This window comes from Nematolebias whitei, chromosome 8 (assembly GCF_014905685.2).
Source record: "Nematolebias whitei isolate Nwh7 chromosome 8, NemWhi1, whole genome shotgun sequence".
Taxonomy (NCBI): Eukaryota; Metazoa; Chordata; class Actinopteri; order Cyprinodontiformes; family Rivulidae; genus Nematolebias; species Nematolebias whitei.
Window position 1 is genome coordinate 21,941,726 of NC_056505.1, and position 23,002 is coordinate 21,964,727.

Here is a 23,002-nt window from a genome sequence, read left to right on the forward strand (position 1 = left end):
TATTAAAACAATTAAAGACCTGAAATATTTCAGTTGGTGTGCAATGAATCTGAAATATATGAAAGTTTCATTTTTATCATTACATTATGGAAAATAATGACCTTTATCACAATATGCTAATTTTTTTAGAAGGACCTGTATATATATATAAACAAGTTAACACTATTTATCTGAGGAGCAGACTGCTTTGAATTTAACTCCATCACAGAACTGACTTATAGCTCTGTGCCACTCAGTGAGGAAAGTAGCTTCTCTCTGCAGTGAGAAACCACTGGCCAGATGTGGAAATTACTGCAAATGCCAGAAAAGCTGCAACTCCTAAGTATTATATAAATGACAGAAAAGTTGCACCACCTTAAATCAAGTGTTGTAAATGTGGACTAAGAGGCCCTGCGGATATCAAAAATTTGGGTGGGAAAGGTGAATCAAACCGTGAACCCTCATTTGCCCCACTCTGGACCCCCTTGATCAAGGCCCGTAACTCATTACCAGTGTTCATATCCTCCTTTGTTTAATATGGGAAGCCCCGTGCTTTACTGCAGGCTACGTTTCTCCAACTGCAGCCCACATGGACTGAAATGATGCAGCATCTTTCCACGATGTCTTTTCTAATGGGGCAAAGAGGACAGCTTCGCTCTCACCAGGAGCTGAAGGCCTCGTGTGCCACACGACACAACCGAGCTAACAGTGCTGAAAGTGGAGACAGGCCGTAACTGTGAAGGCTGCAGCGGTCTGCTGAAGCTGTCTGTTCTTCGTCACCGCAAGTTGGTGTTTCACCCACATGCCAGCTGGCTTTCCTGCTCCAAATCCTCTTCTTTCTCTCCTCTGAACCAAGTCAACAAATATAAACTATTCCATTAAAATAAGACCTAAAGGCTTTACACTGGTCCCAGAAGGCCATACTCCAGTGAAAACACAGCACAAACACATAAATAATACACTAATGAATGTAGAGCGCAGAATGTAAAACCTGCCGTAATCTTCCTCTTCCTTTTGGCCTATTAGAGATGTTGGGCTTGTGTCCTTGTGTTTCTGTATTGTGCTCAAACCCAGAGCGCTAATAGTTTTGTTTTATGTGAGCGCAGCAGCTAAATGATTTGTCTCCTGTATAGTTCTGCGCTTGTGTGGGATATAAAGATAAGAATTAATCTGTACTTCTGTAATTTCCCAGCACTAAAACAAGCTAGCTTAATGGCCTATGGAGATGTGGAATCGCTCACTAAGATGTGCAAATTTGTAGCACATCACCATGAGCTCATATAGTGTAAGACATTTTGCACTGCTGCCATCACTAAATGCAAATACTTCCACCATTTACTATCTCACCGCTCACGCATTGTAATGGTTTAACCACATTTTTCTCACTGTGATAGAAGTCCTAAATCAAGTTCCTCTAATTCATTTATAAATAACTAGTTTGAAGTTTGAGTCTACTGGCCTGACACAACTACACATTAACATTAAAGGGATAGTACAGATCTTTTGAAGTGGGGTTTATCGAAAATATTATTAACAATAAATATTTATCTGTTGTAGATAGCTCTTTGTAGGACCTCAGATTTTAACAAAAGTTCAGTAATATCAAAGTACTGGAATTTAAAGTTGTGTAGTACTGATGACATCTGTTTTTATGCATTTTTTTTTTTTTTTTTTTTTTACAATTCTTTAAGTATTTGGGCATGCCTGTCCTCTTGGGAGGTGCTGCAGTACCCTTAGCGCCCCTACTTTCCACAACCTTGTTTTTAATGGTCCCCTTTTGTTGTGGTAACCTAGGGTAAGATGCTGCTAGACTTCTCTAAAAGGTACAAACTAGGAGTAAATACCCAGTGTTGAGGTTACAAGAACAGTACCTTTGAGGGTACCATCCCACTGATGAGCCTTTGCACCCCTAAAAATACAATTAGCTACTTTATTTTTCGAATGTACTGAAATGTAACCGATATCTTGGTTATAGGGCAGCACGGTGGCGCAACTGGTAGAGCTGCTGCCTCTCAGCGAGCAGGTCCTTGGTTCAAACCCCGGTCCAGGGGCCTTTCTGGGTGGAGTTTGCATGTTCTCTCCGTGCATGCGTGGGTTTTCTCCGGGTACTCCGGTTTCCTCCCACAGACCAAAAACATGCATGTTAGGCTGATTGGTAACTCTAAATTGTCCCTAGGTGTGAGTGAGAGAGTGAATGGTTGTTTGTCTCGTTTGTCTCTATGTGGCCCTGTGATGGACTTGCGACCCGTCCAGGGTGTACCCCGCCCCTCGCACAGTGATTGCTGGACATGGGCACCAGCGACCCCCGTGACCCAAAATGGAATAAGCGGGTAAAGATAATGGATGGATGGATGGATCTTGGTTATACATTCAATATTTAAATAAAATGCTATTAAGTTTATTAGTTTTGTTTCTTTAGCCATGTTTATATTATAGGGTTAAAGTTGTGAACACTTATTTTCACCCATAGGAGTCTCCGGCAGGTGAGCTCTCTTCCCCTTTGACCCCCGTGACTCCCCCCATGGAAAATATCAACGGCACGGATGAAATCTGTGACACGACCCCCAACTCGGACACCCGCCCGGAGCCGGCGCAGAACGCTCTGGCCTTTGCACACAGGTATACCCCACGCTGCGACGTGTTACCTGTCCCACATTTTGCACGGTGCAGATTTAACCAGTGAGAATATTTTACTTTTTTTCGTCTGTTGTTCATTTGCAGCTCATACATGTACATACATTTTTTTCAGTCTTTACTTTGTCCGAGTGCTCACATATGTCCATGTCGGCAAAGAAAAGTGAACTCTCTCGATTCACTGCTGCTTTCTCGTGTTTTTTTCCCTCCAGGGATCAGCTTAAGACTTGTCGGGTCTGCTCTATCTGATAGTGGCGTCCTGACTACTGCGACACTATGACTACTCTAAACAAAAACGCATTTAGAAATGCAAAAGACTTTTGTTTCTTCCTGGTATTATGTGTGGCATGTACCCTCTGTCACGTAAAACAGGCCAGCAGGAGATGTATCTTGTTTCTCAGGACTGATGCAGGTCATTTATTTTGTTCAACCTCAGCATGCTCTGTTTGAAACCTCACACATGTTTCTAGTTGTGTGTGTACACCAGCCGCAATGCAATAATTTAAATGCATATTCCAAATCCCTTGACTGAGAAGGCGTTGGTGTCACACCTGTGCATGAACCGTCGCTGCTGTACATTCTTCTTTGTGTCTTAGCAGACTGAAACATTGAAATGTCCCTGTGAGTGTTCACATGCAGACGTCTGTGTAGGTCGTAAAAACACGTGAACACTTTGTGTATGATGGACCACGGGAAGGTGTAGTTGAGAGGTTCATCATCAAAAATGTGTTGATGAAGCGTTTATGTAAGACTTATATAACCGAATGTGGGTAGTGGGAGGCATGGACGGACACACAGATTGGGTCTGTCTGTCATAGAGGGATGTGCATTGTATAAAGTGTGTGCATGAGTCACTGATACCTAAACATCCACTGTTAGGGCTCAGTCTCACTGCAGTAAATCGCATAAGGAGAGGGCTGTGTTTAAGTGGGTCACTTGTACACACAGGTGCTTCTGATTTGTAAATATCTGTACTTGTGTCACTTTTATCTCTTTTCTGTGGCTGCGGTTCATTCTAATTAAAGATGTCAATCTACAACCTGACGTATTATCTGTGTGGAAACGCTTTTTTTGTTTTGCCATCGAAAAATTTTACGGCGATCACTGCTGAGAATTATTTAGTGGCGTTGTGATAAAAGGAGCTTATACAGTGAAATCCCTGTGATTACATGATGCTGCACAGATCTGTGCGGTGAGCGCAGTACAGTATGTAGGGAGGACACCCACTGCCTGCTGCAGCCCTGCTGGAGTTTCTAATAATGCTGCATGCGTGGGAAGACGGGGTCGACTCTCGACATTCACAATGGCAAGTGTGGACGTAACAAGAAAGCCTCACGCTCACTTTTCTCAGAGCCGTGCACGTGGCAAGGGTAGCTTCTAGGATCATCAGGATTATGTCACTGCGTAACTTCTTATTTCTTCAGCGTTATCTCACGTGCACCAACTTTTAGAGACACTCCTCCAACCCCGTCTTTACAGTGAAGCTGTACTTTGAGTTGTCTGACAGCCAAAAGAATAGAATAAAAGTATTTGTCATGTAATTTGATTGCGTATGCTTTTTTTGTTGTTGTTGTGAGAACTGAATCCTACATTTCATGAATGCTTGTCTGCATAGGGTGCATACCACTCTCCAGCTCAGCTGTGTGGGCAGGTATGCGTGGGTGAGGAGAACAGATGAGGAGCGAGCTGGATGAAAGACAGCATGCCTCTGAGTGAACTACTTAGATCAGGATGTGGGCGTGTTTGGCAAATCTTTGCTGGACTCACTTTAAATGGTTTTCTGAAAATTGTGAGACCTTGTGTTAGGACTTCCTGGGTTGGAAGTAAATGGTCTTCTGGTGTTGGAGGATGTAGGCGTCAGTCTGTGGGTTGGTGGAAGGCTTGCGTGAATTGAGACTGTTGCAATGTCTCCTCCGCTCCTCCTCCGTGCTGCCATGGCAACTGCTCTGCCTCTCTTTCTTTCTTGAACACTGGCGCGAGGAGGAGAAACCAGCCTGACATCAAACGGCGGTCGAGGCATGCAAAAGAAGTGACGAAAAACCCGCGTGCCAAACAAGTTTGCACGTTGTGTTGCAATGGTTTTATTGAATACTGGAGAGACATTTATACTTTCGGCATTTTGAAGTAGTAAAACACAAAACAGAGTTAATAATTTATTAGAGACTCGTGATGTGCAGGGCGTACAGGTTATGTTACATTAAAAAAAAATGTCCAGAAAATATAAAACATGTTTAATTTGAAACATTTTAAAACACAAAGCAATACAAACTACTAATCTTGAACATGGCATAAATAACATAAAATAAAAATCTAATTATATAAAAACTTGGATGTTTTTTGTTTTTCAAACATTTATTCTTCAGTGCCAACATAATTAATCCTTATAAGAAGTAAAGCTTTTGTCTGAAAGTCACCAAATGACACAGAATTTTAAAAACTCCTGAAAACAGCACGTGTATTTTTATAATCCCATTGCCTTCACTACGAATCTCTGAGTAACACAACCACATCAAACTTACCCATCGTGTACCTTTGCTGCCCTCAGCCAGCACTGTGCCCTCTGAAATCCCTCCAGTCTCAAACGCAGACGAGCCGCAGAGCTGAAACACCTTCTCCTTCATCTATCCCTTCATCTATCCCTCCCTCCGCTGATCTCTGTTGCTCTCTCCTTCTGTCTCCATCTTCACATCTTGACGTCTCGCCTGCACTCTGCCTCACCGAGCTGTTCTGTGAGGTTTATACACGATGGGGCTGCATGCCTCGGTGACAGCACTCCTCTTTCCCTGTGTGTGTGTGTGTGTATGTGTTAGTATGTTCATGTGTAGGATGAAGTGTCGTCTCCCTCTGATGCGTCACTCATGCACACACACTTGCTCTCACAGAGGGGGTGGTTGTTGCATAAGGACTGAAAGTGCTGAAGAAAGCTGAAGTGAGTTACAGCAAATTAGGGATTTTTCTCTTTTACGCTAGTGGATGCCTTCAGTGGAGCGCTGCTGCAATAAGTGAGGATCTACAGGAAATTATGTGTGAGCGTGTGCTGTGGAAGTTACTGTGAAATGTGTGGAGAAGACGTTTGATTTAGTGATACTCTAAAACAGGCTCTTTGACTAAATTACTCAGGGTGCCACGTTGACTGAAAACTAACAGCTCAGAGGCCGGACAAGTGGCAAATATTAAAATCAGAGAAATTTATGTTACAACTTAAAATGTAGTTTTATATGAAGTGAGCACATGTGCAGGCAGAGTTGTATAACCCTGTCATTGATTATTTTTTATAACAAGATCACCTCTGATGGAAATATTGTTCATGTCAGATTTTTTTTTTTAATTATTAATAATAATAATAATAATAATAATTAAATTGAGTTTTATTTTAAATGAACTCATAGGTAGGCCGGACTGAGTTCACCCACGGCCGGACATGGTTGAATAGTCCTGCCAAAAAAAAATATGGATTTCATCTTCTGACACAAAAGTCAGACCCTATATGAGACAGAAAATGTTCAATCTTTCTCCAAAAAGGATTTTTGTGTGAATGCTCATAAAGCATGCCTTGCCTGCCTTGTTGAGCTAATTTAGCCCAACCATTGCTACATCTGCCCTGCTATTTGTTTGTACTCTGCGTTGGTCATGCTAAGTCTGCCCTATTATCGCTAATACAAATCATGATGATTTGCATTAGCGATAATGCATCAAATAAAGCATTAAATCAGTGCTTTGATGTTTTGAACCACTTTGGCTGTGGCTGCCTCAGAGGAGTCGATGGAGGAGAGGGCGGGCCCCAGAAACCATTTTATCACCAGCAAACTGGTTGGCCCACTATAGGAGTGTGCTGCTTGTGGGACCAAGTTTGCTGTGGCTCCTTGGACTAATGAAGTCCTATGGATGAAGGACGAAACGTCTCAACACACACACAAAAAGAAACCTTTGATGACCTGAATGAACTTTGTTGGATTATTTTACCTGGATTATTGAGCATGAACTTTGATCAAATAATGTTGCTTGTTGCTAATGCTAATTCTAATGCTAATGTTGTTAATGCTACATCTGCCCTGCTGTTTGCTATATTGCTGTGTGACTTTTAGCGATATCTAAGGTATTTTAGTGCTATGCCAGCTTTTCACTACTTTTGCTTCTTAGCTAGTGTTTCTCTGTTTACTGCTAACATTTGTCTACTTCTTCTGGCTCTTAGCTTGCATTTAGCTTGTCACTACTTCTACCTTTTTCATGCTAATTTCGGCTTCTTTTTTGCTGATTCATATTTTTCTGCTATTGTTTTTTTTTAGCTATTTTTAAAATTATTTTTACAAATCACAACTTTTTGCTGCAGATTTTGCTTTTTGTTCTTCTTTTAACTTTGTCTTACTAATTTACAGCTATTGATGCATTTCAAGCATTCACACACTAAATCTGTCCAAGTGTCTTTCGTACATTTTTCTGCATCTAACTCATCCCGCAGTATTTAAGCTATTTCAGCAAATAAGGTATCAAAACATTCAGCTCATTCAGGACTCTCCTGCTATGACTTTAGGTATTGATATACTTTAAACTTTTTGAAATATTCAGCGTTTTGGCATTTCGTAAGAATTTTTTCATCTACTGTTCCACTAAAGTCAGTTTTTTGTGATCTATTATGGTTCTTTCAGCTTCAACTCATTCATTTTTAGATAATTTAGGCTAAAATTTGGTGTGGTAGTAGCCGAGAGTGACCCTCAACACGTATTGAAGGCTAAATGGCCACCACAGCCAACAAGCTGTCGGTCCGTTTGCAATTTTTTGTCTGAGCTCTAACTCTGTAATGTAGGAATGTCAAACTACAGCTGGACACCTCATGAGTCAGCAATGATGTATATCGATTTTGGGGTCATGGGGGTCAAAGGTCAGGGTCAAAGATTTCTTTAAATAGCTCTAATTTGATGAATGTTTAACATGTTAAACTTTACAGTCAGACACCTGGTGGGCCAACAAAGATCCCTTTTGATTTCAAGGTCACAAGGTCAAAGATCAAGGTCAAAAGTCACCAATTTCTTTAAATAATTATAAATTGATAACCCTTTTGCATAGGAATGTCAAACCTCACAGCTATACACCTTGTGCGTCAACGATGATTTTTATTTGTTACAGGGTCATATGTCAAAAGTCAGGGTCAAATGTCACATCTTATTTCACTTAGAACCCTATCATGACATACTGTATGACATTATTCTGTATCATGTTGTATAATATATTTTGTATTGCACCAAATCATGTTGTATCATACTTTATCATGTTCTATCGTCATCCTGGGTTGTATCATATCATGTATCATACAGTAATACCCTCAAGACACCACTTCTACCATTGAAAGTGATATTAGGCATCTATCTTATCACTAAGTGAGAATATGCCCATAAAAGGTGCAAATAACACATGAAGATGTTAAATATTGTAGTTTGTACATCTTAATCAAGTAAAACTGAATTACTCAAACAAATTATGTAAAACATATAGTCATAGTTTTGCCTCATATTAAAAAATCATAAGATTAATGATGGACAGTAGTGATAGATGTAATGGTATTAATCTGTGTAGCATCTTCAGATTGGGATTTATCTAGTCCAGCAGAATATTGAAAATTTTACTGACATTTACACAAAATGTGAAACACTTTCTATTTGTAATCCAGAGCAAGACAGACACAAATATTCCAGTGTTGATGTCATGAAGTCATTTCAAGAATCCAGCCAAGGGTCCAATATGCAGCCCTACTCAATCAAACTCTACAATAGCTCTGTTTTTATTTTATTTTATATATATTTTTGTTTCAACAATCCTTATGTGATTTACAGTACCAAACTATAAAGCTCAGCGTACTCTCAGGTTCTCTAACTTGTGCATCTCAATGTTGTAGTTTTACTTGCGGGCCTGTATTTTCATTTTTATAATCTTTCTAATTTTCTTGGAATTACTGCACTCTTAACTTAGAAACAATGGATAGATTAAACTACACTTTTGACCCATTTGCAGTTGAGCTGATACTGTACAGAGGTTTATGTCTGTTGTGTTCTGCAGGTAATTTAACGTACACAACATTTAACCCTTCACTGCAGTTCATCACACAGACAGCTGCTTTCACAGCTGCTTGCCCAAACGTCCTAACCTCCAGCACCAGTGTCTACTGTAGTTTCTGTGTCCAGTTGTGTTCTTTTTCAAAAAAAAATTATTAATTTACTACTGGTAAATTAGTAATTAATTAGTGAAGAGTGGAGGGATCAAAATGATACTGCTGTTGTTGTTTCATATTGATTATGACTATCAGAGAGATTTGATCTTGTACTAATCTATAGTCAGTCCAGATTATTGAGTGGACAAACTGATCCATAAATCATTGGTCATTTGAGCAGTACATTAAAAACTGGAACACTAAGAAGGCCATTGTAACAAGGTTCAACATCTGGTGGTACTTACATGTTTTGTTGAGTTATTTAGGTTTAACGGGGATTAAATCATCTTGCACATGCACCAGACACAGACAGTTGCAGACATTCTGCTGTTTATTGCTTGTACTGTACATCCCAAAACACGAGTACTTACTGTTGACAGGCTGACAACATGTACCTTTTATTTCTGTGTTCAGCAGCCCAGCAATGACAAAACACTGGGAGGCCGAGCTGGAGGCTCTAAAGGGGAACAACGCTAAGCTAACAGCGGCTCTGCTGGAATCCACAGCCAACGTCAAACAGTGGAAACAGCAACTGGCTGCCTACCAAGAGGAGGCAGAGAGACTACACAAGCGGGTGAGCAAAGGGAGTGCAGAAGAGAGCTTGTTTGTGTGTGTGTGTGTGATTGAACTATTCTGATGAAACAGGAGCACGAGATGCTGTGAAGCCAGGATAAAATGTGATTGTGGTAAACCAACCAATCTTGTTCTTACAGGTGACAGAGCTAGAGTGTCAGAGCAACCAAAGCCCAGTGATTAAATCCCAGAAGACCGAACTTAACCAAACCATAGAGGAGCTTGAGAATGCACTACGGGATAAAGAAGAGGTTTGTTGCGTGTGAGAATAAGAAATGCAAGGAATTTATGCATCTCATTTAGGTCTGTCACGATAACAAATTTTGCCGGGCAATTAATTGTCTCAGAAATTATTGCGATAAACGATAATATTGTTTGAAATTTGACAATAAGAAATGTTTAATTTGTTTTGCATGTAGTACTTTTTTCAACCACCAGATGACAGCATAAGACAGTTTGAACTGAAGGATGGATAGTGAGGGAGTGAGCAACGTGTCTTTAAGAAAAATGGGAAGGAGGCCCCTTGATGTGACATGGGCTGTCTCTCTTCGGTTCTCAAAATGTTGAACGCTCGGTGTGGTTTGAGCTCTTTAGCATAGCATTTTTCACACAACGCTTTTAATAAAAGAATCAGTAAACAAGTTCTCAGCTTCTTTTGCAGAGAAAAACTTTTTACATGAAGGCACGGGTTTCAACTGTGAATTTTGGAGCTTTTTTTTTTTTGCGAGTTTTTTTTTTCCAGAGGTCGGCCTGTTAGCTTAGCTCATAGCTTAACTTCTCAGCTTAGCTGCTTTTAATGATCCAAAAACGTGAGAAAGGGAAGGGTCAGTGAAGAGCACCGGAGTTGAGCCTTTTGTCATTCGGTGTCTTCAGTATAAAGAGAGAGACATGAAGAAACGATAAAGCCGATAAATAAAAATGAGATTAATAATTTTAATTTATCATGCGATTAATTGATTTACTGTTTATCGCGACAGGCCTAATCTCATAGTTACCCTACCTAAGCTGTACTCCTTTTAATGTCCTTTAGGAAATGGAAAAGTTAAAAGAAGAGCTGGAAAACATGAATGACCTGATGGAGCAGAAAGACACTCTCACTCAGAAGCTTGAGGTGAACCATTCTTTCTTCTCCGGTGTATCTGTTGCCCAACATAACACCAATACGACAACTTTGTCTCGATGTGCACAGGAGACGGAGCTGCGTGGCCGAGTGCTCGAGGAGCAGCTGGCGGGTGCCGAGCAGCGGCTGGAGGAGAACCAGGAGGAGCAGGAGAACTTCAGGAAGAGCCTGCGAACGCTGCTGGAGCTGCTCGACGGCAAGATCTTTGAGCTGACGGAGCTCAGAGACACCTTGGCTCGGCTCATAGAGGAGGCCAGCTAGAGACAGAGGTTCCAGAAATCACAGAGCCATATAAGATAATTTTCATACACCAACCCTGCCCCCAGTGCCACCCCTTCCTTATGTGCTCCCCCTCAACACACACACAAACTGAGGCACTGCACTGCCCTCATTCATATGTCGCTCACGAAGGGCAGCTGATTCCACTTTGTACCTTACAGGCATCAAGTTTCTACCAACGGCAAGCGCTCCTGTAGTAAAGATGATGCAGGGACTACCTCAGACTGCCTTCTGATTGGCTGTTTGTTGGCTTAACCTTGGTGGAACTCATATAGGAGATACATGTTGAGGCAGAACTGCCACAACTGTACCCCAATCCATCTCACTAAGGGACTGTGCCTCGGTGCCATCTACTGTTTGACTGGGAGAGCTGCGCCACAGCGCAGAGCATCACCTTTTACACCCTCATACAATATTTCTCTCTGTACCACCCCTCCAGAGAAGGGGGATATTGAAAGTCCTGTGGAAATAATTATCATTAAGACTTAAAGAACTGCGCCAAAGCTGCCAAATTACTCGAAAAAAATGTTGTCCTCTAACTAGCAGATGCTTTGACCCAAAGTGACTTACTGTACGGAGACGTTTCGAGCAGAAGAACCCATGTTTGAGCTCGGGCTGCCAGAGGATTGGAACTGGGATCAGAGAAATTGGTCTTGGCTGCTGGGAAATGGAGTCTGGTGTACTTTTTTGAGCAACAATAAAGAACTTATATTAAACCACACTTTAAAAAAAAAAAAGAGTCCACAATAGATGAATCTTCCAGAGGCGTTTTCTCATGCAACACGAAAATTTTAGTGCTATATTTGAAATGAGAATGCGTGTATCCAGATCGCTTCCACCATCGCAAACAGCTGACCTGTCTTCCTGCCAAACTCAGTGTGGAGTGTGTGTGTGTGTGTCCGAGCGAGGCCTGCTGCCACGTGTGTCTTCACAGCACTCGTGCATATGCTTGCATATGTGTTTGCATCATGGGAGAGAAGATGCTGCTAGGAGAGCAAGGTCCACACCCACACCCCCCCACATACACGCTCACACATACACACACTGAGCAATACCAGACAGGCTCTAGACAACACTCTTATCAGGTACTCTATTCTCAGTGGACCCATCCAGTTAGGTCAAACACAATTAAATATGCTGACACCCCGTCTCCTACAGAAAGTGTACTGCTGTTGACCGCAAAACTGTGTGGCAGCCCCCAGTGTGGTCGAAGTAGTGCATCTCGAAGGGCTTACAGAGTGTCATCTTCATGTCTGTAAATCTACACCCTCAGTGAAACTGGCCACTGATTGTCACTCCTCACAGGCGGACACTGATCTGTACTCAGATTCAGTTTTTTTTTTGTTTTTTTTGGAGGAAAAATATAATGTAGATGATTACGATTACGGAACTCTATAAGACAACTTTCTACTCACGCAGACATTGTAAATGAATGAATGAACGGATGAATCAAATGCAGTAACGACCCCACAGTGGCTTATTGCTGTGTATTAACCCAGGAGGATCTGCATGTTTAAAGGTATAACAACACAGAAATGTAGTATTTATGTACCACAAAATTCAAAACACTTTGAACGCAGATAAAATCGTCAATTGCCTTCCCTTAAATAGAGGTGCTGCAGATCCATACGATTCAACCAAACACTTTGTTTGCACCGTTCAAAACTTCACTGTATCCCAACAGATTTGTATTTAGTATGAGCAGAGTAAAAATGTTCTTTTAGTAGTTGTTTCCACAGGTTAATACACTTGAATAAGACTTGTGTAAAGGGGACTGTTACCTGTTCTCTGTTTGATGTAACTTTGAGTTGAGTGGCACCGACTGGTTACTTAAATATTAATGCTATTGTTCATGAATGCCTTTGTACAGTAGTGGATAAGAAGCTTTTCATTCTTGTTTTGTAACTTATGGTATTTCAATGTAGGTATTATTATTATGAATATTAATATTATTATTGTATTTAGAGGTATGAGCAGACTGGCAATATTTTTGACTATTTAAAGAAATTTTGAATTCATGACATTAAAGAAGTACCTCAGGCTAACTTTGAGTGTAAACTGGTGAGATTTGTGTGTTTGCAGGTAAACGGATTTGTTCACTTGTTGCTAAAAAGCAAACAAAGCAGGTTGAAGTCGAGCAAATGTATTTGATAAACTCATATTCAGTCCAAATCTGGTCCAGAACTGACCTCTGTGAACTGAGAAGTGCATCTTTAATGCCAAAATACAACTGAGTTGGAACTGATCCAATCAAAGATCGCCATCAACCTCAAGTTCTGACGTCTCTCTTGGATCAGATATTGGGATGAGGTCACCGATCAGTCTACTGATCCAGACTTTATGGTCCTGTGTTGCTGCAGATTTGATTTCTGGCTGACTTTACAATAGATGTTTTAGCTTACAGACAAAAAGTTGCTACTTGTATAGTGTTAAAATATACATTCTAGATGTACCTGTACATGAATTTGACAGACATATAGTAAAACTACAGCAGTAAAATTGGTATCTCTGTGGTTTATAACTTTACTCCACACATAAAAAAATCAGAATCAGAATAAGCTTTATTATCAATGTACCGAGATACGAGAATATGTCCATACAGTCGTCTGAAAGATGGGCGGAGTGCACGTAGCTGCTGCTGTGATAGCGCGGCCTTTTTATCCTTTACAGAATACTTTTTTTTAGATTGAAACAGGGACAAAGCCATGAGGAGAGGATAGTGGCATTGCAAAAAAAAAGATCTCTTCACACCTTGTCCTAACAGGACACGATTTAAGACATCAAAAAAACTCTGCCAGCAGCACATTTATGAACACGTTACATGCATTTGACGACGAGGCGGTCCATGAAGCACGAACAGATAGTCCTGATAAGATGATGGTCAGCCGGCGGCAGTTCTGATAAACCTCCACAGAAGATGGGTTCGGTGGGGGGGGGGGGGGGGGGGGGTTGCGATAGACGCTTTTCTTTAGTTTACACATTTCCCAGGAGAAATTGATAAGTCAGCCTGTTTCGAGGCCAACCAGGGAGTCAGATTCAGATAATCCACAAGTGTTGATTTATTCAGGCAGACTATTTTTCTTGTCAGCCTTGAGTCTTACTGGTACTTCCAAGATCTGAAATGGCCAGATTAGGGTGCATTCTACCGGTCCGTGCTTACGAGCCTCTTCAAGGTCATTTCATGCTGACGAGTCCTAAAGCCGTAGGTGGCCTGCGATTCAAATCACTTCCATCTTACAGTTCACCTCGTAAATCAGCTGATTTTGAGTCCTCAAAGCACGAACCAAACCTTCACATAGGCAGCAGCCTGACCAGGCCAAATAAGCTGCGGCCGTCTTCTTTGTATGTTGATAAACCAGGAACCAGACTATTCCAAAAACAGGAAACCTGTTATCATAAATCCAATTATTTGCAATTTCAGCGTCCTCGATCGACAGCAGAGGTAGACACGTCACATTCCACTTCCCCAGAGATATATCCAGGTGCACGTGTCGTACGAGCAGATGAGGGTTCTCCAGGACCCTGTCGCTTTGTTGAAAAGATTTTGTCATTTGCGTCAAAAGTCCAGTTGGTCAGATCCAAAACAGTAGTTTTCATTTCGGAAGATGTGTGAAAAATGGGAGCTTCTATGCACAGACAGAAAGCAAAAAAAGCAGGAGAACAGGGAGAGGGAGGAGAACGTGTGCGCCTCGTTCCAGGGCCAGTGAAGAAAATGACTAAATAAAAAGAAGTATCAAACTTCGGAGTTCAGGTAGCAGGATCAAAACCAAAAAAAGTTGATTTGTTATATTCCTACTGACCACACAATCACTTTTTTTTAAAATAGGGATGCACAATATTATCGGCATGGTATCGGCCGATATTAGCAATAAAGTTAAATATCGGACATCGGCCATTCCATTACAATAACTCACTGATATGAAAGGCTTGTTTTAAGTAAAATTTTTATTTCAAAAACTGTCAAGTATATCTATTAATGCACTACTACTTATGCGCTTTTCACTTGTTGCTTGTGAACAGGTTGAACTTGGATTTGTGAAAATTTACAAATTTGCACTGTTCGAGTGCGTTAAAGGTCATGAATAAATGTGAAATTAAACATAATCCAAGTTGAAGTGTTACATCATTTTCAGACCTCTTTTTGGCATGTGCATTTGGTACACAGGTCAAACTGACAGAGACCGTGCAGAATAATGTAGTATTTTAATTCCACAGCAGAGAAAGCGATGTAGTCTCTGTAAGTAGAGCTAGGAAAAAAAATGGTATTGGTATCGGTTATTGGCCAAATATGTTTAAACATATTGGCATATCAGATATTGGCCAAAAATCCAATATTGTGCATCCCTAATTTAAAACTCACATGAACAAAATTATTCAACAAACAGTTGCTTCTGCTTTACAGGATTTTATTCCAATGCAGGGGTGAGCTTGTAATAAACAAACAAGCAAACAAAAATATCTTAATAAATAAAAATGATAGGACAAAAAGCTAAAATTGACTTTTCAAACAGTTTGTGAACACATCATGGTGTAAAAACACTTGCAATAATAACTAAGTTCATTGTTTTAGGCAACCGGTCTAATCATTATTGTCATCCCTTTTTCTATTCCCTTATTGTCATATTGCACATTTTCTCAAAGGTATGCAAATAAGCTGTTTTATGTGTGTGTGGAAAACAAGGCAAAAGTCTTCACAAAACAATTTGGCTGGAAACACTTCGAAAGGAAAAAAAGGACATAAACAAAGAAGCACAAAGTAACTTTAGTCATTTAACAAACAAGCTGTGTTACAGTAAATGTCGGTGTTAGTTTAGCCAGGAGGAATGGCGTCGTCTGAGACGACTTGCTCGAGGGGTTTTGAGCAACAAAAACACTAAAAGTGATATTTTAGGAACTCTTTTTCTGGTCATTTATAAGTCAAGGTGGGAGTTAGGCTGAGAGTCGTGTCAGGTTTAGATCTGTCTCCTGCTACATGATAAGGGTCGTATATGGAAGAACACTGTAATGATGGTTAAAAGCTTCAGGTTCGCTCTGGCAGGAAAAAACCAACTACAACACAGAGCGTTTTTATGCTGCGCATGTGTATCACATATCTGAGCCTTTGTACAGACACTGATTAAAAGGTACTGTAGGTTTAAGTAAAGTGAGGTGTCAGAGTGTCCTCAGCTGGATCAGATTGATTGATCTCCCCAGAAAATGTTTCTTTTTTTTAGTATTTTATTGGTGAAAACACAGAGCTGCTGGAGACTCACACTATAAATCAGGTTTCTCTTTTATTTTATGTGTTAGTGTCTGCTACAAGGTTCACCTGACTGGATTTAAAGAGGAGAGATGAAGTGCAAACTGTTCTACAGAGTGCACAACGCAGTTTTTACCGACTCAGAGCCTATTTCATGAATTCATATTGTCCTGCTGCAAAGTGATGTTAATGAACTCTCGTGCTGCTCAGCATCGCAGTCATCGTTTCACACATATCTAGGTCTAATTCCACATGCTGCTCAGTGCTTTCAAACCCTAAACTACAATTTTTTTAAAACTAGAAATAAAAACTTTCACTCACAAATAAAGCAATTCAGAAACTTTGTGATACAAGTGCTTAAAATCATCTCAGAAAAAACAAAAAAAACCAAGGTGAGAAGACTCACGGTCCCTGTTAGTTGTAGTGTGTGTCCGTGAGTGCAGCACCGTGAGTAACGACGCTCCGTCCATGTGCTACTGCCCATTGAGTTTTGAAAAAGATAAGATGAAAAGATGTAATGAAGGGGTGGTGAGAATGAATAAGAAGGTTTTACTCATGAGCGCCTGGCCTGCAGCCCACACCGAGAGATTCTAACCTCCTACCAGACATCAAGCATTCAAAGATGCGTGACAACTTTTAACAGTTCTGCTGTGAAATTCTCACATAGAAAGTCTGGGAACCACCAGCCAAACAGCCCATATTTAACAGACGACCAGTACTTTCACTTTACTATAACTCTGAGTCCCGTTTGTCAACGTTTTGTCACTTCTTTCTCCAAAGCGTTTGACTCGAGGTTCGGCAAAGAACATGAAACCTTTTCTGTGCTTTATATTCCCTGCCAGCCTGGCCATATGTTGCAGCTGAACAGATGGGCCGTTACATCTTCCTTCACCCGGTCAAAGGCTGCGAGCCAGCAATGGTAAAGGACAGGCGTGGGGGAGGGGCCGTCACATGACGTGACCGACTAAAAGATATAAAGTTATTTGATTAGATGAGCGGAGTTCCTTGACGTTCCCACAGGAAAGAGAAGAAAGTGACGTCTGAAGCCCAGACAAAGCACTGGTTGAATCAACAGCAAAGGAGGCGACGCTCGATGGTTTACAATCTGGACAGTAAATCCAGTAATCCCAGTCTGAGTCTCTGCATAATCTTCTATTCAGTTCTAAATCTACCGTAAAACCCCAGATTACCAGTCATACCAGTAACATATTTTTTGCTGCAGTTTGGTTTCTTATTAAAAATGCTCTTGGCTGAATGAAAAGGTTCTCAGCTCCCGTGCGCAGTCGTCAGTGTCGCTCAGTCAGTGCAGTGTGTAGGTGACATGCAGACCTTTTACAGTACAACTGATAGAAACATGGCATCCTGGTGACAGAAATAAAACCATTTAAAACAACCAAAAAAAGCATGTCCTTCATGATGATGAATGTAGTGTGAAAATCATCTAAACAAGCTGATCGTGGGCGACTGGTCAGAGCTGGTCTTGGATCGATAACCAGTTACGTGTGCGACTGGGTGCTTGAGTGATTTTTGTGTGTTTGCAACACAGTGCAAAACAGTCCATGTAGAGTCAGAATGTGCTGTCGTTTGTTTTCTGATGCACCTCTAACTTTCCCAGTCTGGGCCTGCCAGCCCATCATCGTCTGAGTCCGAGTCTGGCGAGGCCTCTTTGATGCGACGCAGCGCCTCGTGGATGCTCCTCGTCAGCGGGTCGGTGGATGCAAGGAGCTCTTTCTGGTCTCTCGTGTCCTTACAAGGGACCCGTCTAAGTTTGACCCCCTTGCGGATTTGAGCCAGGATGCTGTTGGGGTCGTCGTCGTCCTTAGTGGTGGGCAGAGAATGCTGGTCGACCTTCCGCAGATGGAAGCTTCCTCTCTTGAGGGAGGCGAGCACCTCGTCCATGGGAGAGCTCACTGTGTGCAAGAAGGCTGGTTATTGCATTCAGGTGAAGGTATTTAGACAAAAACTAGCGTACCAGTTAGGAATTTATTACCTCTTCTGCTGTGGGAGTCAAACTCTGGAGTCTTCCTCAACTTTTTCCGCGCACTCACCAGTTGGCTGCTGTCAAAAAAACGAGGGATGAACGGGCCGAGCGGGGGGAACAAGAAATCTTCTGCAATCTTCCCCTCAGCCTTTTGCCCGTGCTGGCCTGCACTCCCAGAAGGCGACAACTCCTCCTTAGTTGGTGGTGGAGGTGGAGGGGGTGGCGGTGGAGGAAGGGAGATGGGGGACGCCAGCAGCGAGGAGAAGGAGCAAGGGGAGCAGGAGGAGTCGGCCGTACTGGGCACGGGCAGAGGAGGAACTGTTGCTGTGAGTGTTGCAACGGGCTGAGTGGTGAGCGTAGGACTTGGGTCCGTCTGCATGCTCGTACTGAGACACAGCGGCTGCTGCTGTGTCTGGACGCCGACAGAGTCCACACCCTCCTCCCTCTCACTCACGCCGCTCATGTCCGTGCTCCTGCCACGCTCTCTTCTTTTGGTGTGAGACAAACGGAGCCGCGTGGACTTCAGAATCACCTGACCCGGGTATCGCTAGACAAAGACGCAAAGAGGAAACAATCGTTAAGAAAACCTATGAAGCAGGTGTTTTCTAATTCAAACTGAGGTTACCGACCTGCTTGAAGGTGCGCAGCCTGTCGAGAGTTCTCTGCCTCTCCTGACTCACTCTGCTGTTCTTCAGCTCCTCGTTCTCATCTTCATTTTTCTGCTGACAATGTTGAGAATATATGAGTTACAGGTAATGTTTTACATGCACACAATATGTTAGCTGTTTTTCTAAATGGCATGAGTTTATCGCAGCACAAATGCAAAACATCACAAAGAAATAAAACTTGTAAACACGAGTAAAATGCTTATTAATCACTTTTCTTCTGCTTTAATAATGTGAGGAAAAAAAACAGCTTCTCTCCTGAGATGTGTTTGATCTAAAAGCACCAAACGAATGTTAAATAAAATAACTCCACCTGCAAGACAAGGTGGGACAAAGTGTCCTTATGAATGCTTTGACGTCTCTGCTGTTTTTGAGTGTGATTGGACACACAGATTTCCTGCAGAAAAAAGGGGCAACAATTATATCAACACAAATTAACCACTATTACCAAGTGACAAAAAGATTGGTCTAATAATGAATAATTTATTGAACACATTTAAAGTCTTGTGATTTTATAGTTCAGGTCTAAACACTCAGTAAAAAATGCAAAGCACATTTTTTAATCAATAATATCAGTAGCAGTAAGTACTGTGGAATAAAAATGAGAGTGCATCGAGCACACACCCTTTTGTTCCATAGATAAGAGCGCTTGGCATTAATGCGACCCCTTCTTGCTTCAAGCTGTCGAGCGCTGGCCTGAAGCCTGCGCAGCTCCTCTCGCTGGGCAGCGTCATCCTCCGTTATATCATCTGCACTTTCAAAGGTGTCATAGTACACCACCTCATCCTGATGCTCTGAAGGCACAAACATGTTCACGAGTCACTTTTAAAGCACAAATTAATTTTTTTTTTTTTTTCAAATTCTTTTTTTTTTAAGTTTAAGATTTTTCTTTGAATAGATTCAATTCTTATTCTCATCAGTCTTCATAAATGTCTCCACAAGGACAAAGCAGAAACAGGATTTTGGACTATTTTGTTAATTTATCAAAAAATGAAATCCTGATGTTTTCTACATTCATACGTGTTCAAACTACACACTTGAAACTACTTTGTAAGTTAAAAACCCTGCGATTCCTGTTTTCATTGTCATATTATCAGATACAGTAATTAGTTAATGGTACACATAATAAAACACGAACTAAAGTGGGATGAACCTGAGTTCAACTAGAAGCATCAGAACAAAATACATTAAATGCTATTTAATTTTTCAGCACTTGTCTACTTTGGTCATTGTGGAGAATCCTGTGTAGGCTAAGGAGGAAAAATTAATTGAACAATGTATTCTATAATCAAAATCACTTGATCTTGTCAGCAAACTTTGCACAAATAGTAGCAGATAAAATTAATTGAAAATACCTGTCATCTGCCTGCGAATGCTGTCTAATTGTGCAGTGAGGAGTAACTCCTCACAGTGGAGTATCTCAGCTTGTATGTCATACAGCTGGAGCTGCAGCTCATAGTACTGTGTCTCCATGTGGTCCAGGAGGGCCATCGCTTTTTCACTGCTGCAGAGACTCTGCATCTGAGGGCAGGGATGAATTTTTCAACCTTTATTTAGACAGGTTAATCCCATTGAGCCTCGAGGACTCATTTACAAGAGAGACCTGAATAAATCAGCACTTGGAAAACAACAGAACGTGTTTAAATAAAGCGCCTTTGGTTCTGAGTGGTCCACACCTCCTCTCGAAGTGTGTGTTTCCTCTGCTCCAGACAGATCTCCCTGGCTCTCTGAAGCTGTAAGGTCTCCTTGGCGACAGAGTAGCGCAGTCTCTCCATGCGCTCCACCGCTGCTGTCCATGAAGATTTCCCAAACTTTCGCTGGTCCACTTTCATGCGCTCGTACAGCCCTGCACACAGAAACAACACAGTTTAACAAGAAGTGTGCTCAGTGAGGGAGAACCTCACCTTCTCCTTTCACTTGACCAGTAACAAGAGAGAGACATCTACTGGCCATGTTTGATTATTACTACTCCCTTTAAAGTTTGCAGCTTGAGCCAACAGCTTACACTTGTTTTTTTTTTTTAGTGCCATATGATTCATGAAGCAGTGAGTTATGGAGAAAACGTGTAACAGACAGGGTGACATTCAGGAATAACCTTACAGACAGAAACTGTGGGCAAGTACTGTGTGATCAATACTGTCCTTGATTCTTTCTGTCACACTCAGAGCGTGGCTGTCTCATTAATACATTAGCCCTGGGATTCAAACTCACACACAGGTCAATAGTAAACCAGTATTACATGTGTGATTCATCAGAATCAGCCCACTGCAGTTTGACTGACTTGACCCTGGCAGCAGTAATGAGGTGTGCAGTACCTTTCTGGGCTTTGGCAGTGATCTCAAAGTATTTTACAGTAAACTCCTGGATGTTTAGAACTGCCTCTTGAGCTTTCTTCTGCCAGTCAGAGTCCTCCTTTTTTAGAGCTTCAATCCGCCTTGGGCCCAAGTAGTCATTGTCCAAAGAAATCTGATGAGAGAGAGTGAACACGTTTGTCAGCGTGACAGATAAATGTACACTTATGTAAAGATTCAATTCATTCAGTGAAAAATAGAGACCGAAGATGGAGCTTGAATATATGTTTCTAATGTTTTCATGAACATGCTGACACCCTAACATAAAAAAATGAGTCTGCATTGGAATATAAATGCTTTTAAAGAAAAGGTCACACTAACTAAATGCCAAATGTGTTAGTATTTAGACAAGCATTTAAGTTTCTAATTGATGAATTATGTGACTGAAAGAAAAGTGTTCAGGTCTAGTTCAAGGAATTTGTTAAAAAAAACAATAAAAAATACACAATTTCATGAATTAAAGCCATTTATTAACCTGGCTCTCCATTCTCCCAGTCTCAACAGTAATTATATAGTTAAACTCTTTATAGTGGTCTGAAGTCGGAAAGCTATGGGGAAAAATGTGGATTTATTCTATGAGACCATTTGCCAGAGATGTATACATAAAGTTTTGAATTATAGTTTGTTGAGTTTTTCTGATTTTGTTTGGTCTTCAGGGAGTTAAACAGATAACGAGGTAGGTGGAGGTAAATGCCGTGGTGGTTGGGAGATCACAGGGGAGCTGGCGCTAATCTCTGGTGGTCACTTTGCGTGAGGCGGCGGGGGACACCCTGGACAGGTCGCAACTCCATAACAGGACCGCTTTGACACATTTGATTGTAGAAAATAAGGTTATTCAATTAATTCTGCTACAACCACTAAACAATGTTGGCTCCGTTCCACTGACAGACATTAATACATGTCAGCACCGTGCTTGGCAAACGATGTTGTGGACGTTGAATTGTGTAAGTATGTCTGAGTGATTTGTAATGACTGAGTATATAGCTTTGAGCTCCACTTGTCAGGATTTTGGAGTCTGAATCCAGAGCTCGGAGTTTAACTCCAGGCATACATTTGTCAAATGTATACCTCGAAAAGGTGATCGCTGTATTTTTAAAGATTTGTTCAGTTAAACACAAATAATTTAAAACTGATGCAAAAGCCTCACCTAAGCTCATTCCACTGAGCTATAATGTAATAAAAATTAATTAGCTTGTATGTAGCCACAGTTTGGAGAGTCCCGCTGCTCAGTCAAACAAATCTGTAAGTTATACAATAAGATCTTTGTGATAACTTCTTAAAAATATTACTGTAACAACCATGAGAAAACCTATATTTTAATGTTATTTTTATTCAAACAAGAGCATTAGATTAAAAATAATCCAGTCTATATTTAGATTAAATTAATAGTCAAAACAAAACCAACTGTGCAAACAGAACATTGATCTGCCTGAAAAACAAGCGACCAGCATGAGTTTAATAATAAATAAAAGGTTAAAAAACAACTGGACTTCTATTTTGAAGCTGAAGATGTTTCACTTCCAGTCCAGGCTTGATCAGTTCTTAGTCTGGAGGAATGAATGTCCTTCTTCAGAATAAAGTCCAGATGTTTTTTAACCTTTTGTTGGACGGATCATGACCTGGACGACTGAGAATCTTCTCCAGCATATGACCAGCAGGAGGAAACAATCCAAAGAAGAGCTATGGAAAACCAAGACACGCTCGAGTTACACACAGCGTGCATGCCATAAATACGCACAGAAGTGCAGCCCCGAATACTACCAGTAAGCCCCCCTCACACCTCCCTAGCTGGTAGGAGGTTCCATGGTGTAATGGTTAGCACTCTGGACTCTGAATCCAGCGATCCGAGTTCAAATCTCGGTGGGACCTGCAATGTCATTTTTTCCCCCCAGCCTTCTTTACACTTCCTCTGACCTCCTCTATCAGAGTTGATGTGTGTGTGTGTGTGTGTGTGTGTGTGTGTGTGTGTGTGTGTGTGT

At 41.2% G+C, this 23,002-nt stretch overlaps 2 protein-coding genes and 1 non-coding gene across 4 annotated transcripts in view; 2 read left to right on the forward strand and 1 right to left on the reverse strand.

Moving 5' to 3' along the window:
- Positions 1 to 2,428: 2,428 nt before the first annotated feature.
- On the forward strand, positions 2,429 to 10,909 carry homer1b (homer scaffold protein 1b). Its single transcript, XM_037680470.1, has 5 exons — positions 2,429 to 2,598; positions 9,230 to 9,389; positions 9,529 to 9,639; positions 10,419 to 10,499; positions 10,578 to 10,909. Exons 1-5 carry the CDS (start codon positions 2,501 to 2,503, stop codon positions 10,767 to 10,769), a joined length of 642 nt encoding a protein of 213 aa, XP_037536398.1. The 5' UTR covers positions 2,429 to 2,500; the 3' UTR covers positions 10,770 to 10,909.
- Positions 10,910 to 16,496: 5,587 nt separating this feature from the next.
- The window catches only part of LOC119413975 (junction-mediating and -regulatory protein), a 13,098-nt gene continuing 6,592 nt past the window's right edge, over positions 16,497 to 23,002 (reverse strand). The window contains exons 4-11 of one of the 2 annotated variants that reach the window (XM_037681062.1): positions 20,988 to 21,138; positions 20,349 to 20,518; positions 20,028 to 20,193; positions 19,297 to 19,466; positions 18,986 to 19,069; positions 18,637 to 18,726; positions 18,017 to 18,554; positions 16,497 to 17,936 (exon numbers count right to left, since the gene is read on the reverse strand). In XM_037681062.1, the coding sequence (XP_037536990.1) occupies positions 17,629 to 17,936; positions 18,017 to 18,554; positions 18,637 to 18,726; positions 18,986 to 19,069; positions 19,297 to 19,466; positions 20,028 to 20,193; positions 20,349 to 20,518; positions 20,988 to 21,138 (1,677 nt within the window). In that variant the 3' untranslated portion in view covers positions 16,497 to 17,628. Of the gene's footprint in view, positions 17,937 to 18,016; positions 18,555 to 18,636; positions 18,730 to 18,985; positions 19,070 to 19,296; positions 19,467 to 20,027; positions 20,194 to 20,348; positions 20,519 to 20,987; positions 21,139 to 23,002 lie in introns of both variants that reach the window. The other variant, XM_037681061.1, reaches the window with a different exon arrangement.
- On the forward strand, positions 22,821 to 22,892 carry trnaq-cug. The gene has a single exon. It is a non-coding gene; the product is annotated as a tRNA-Gln (tRNA).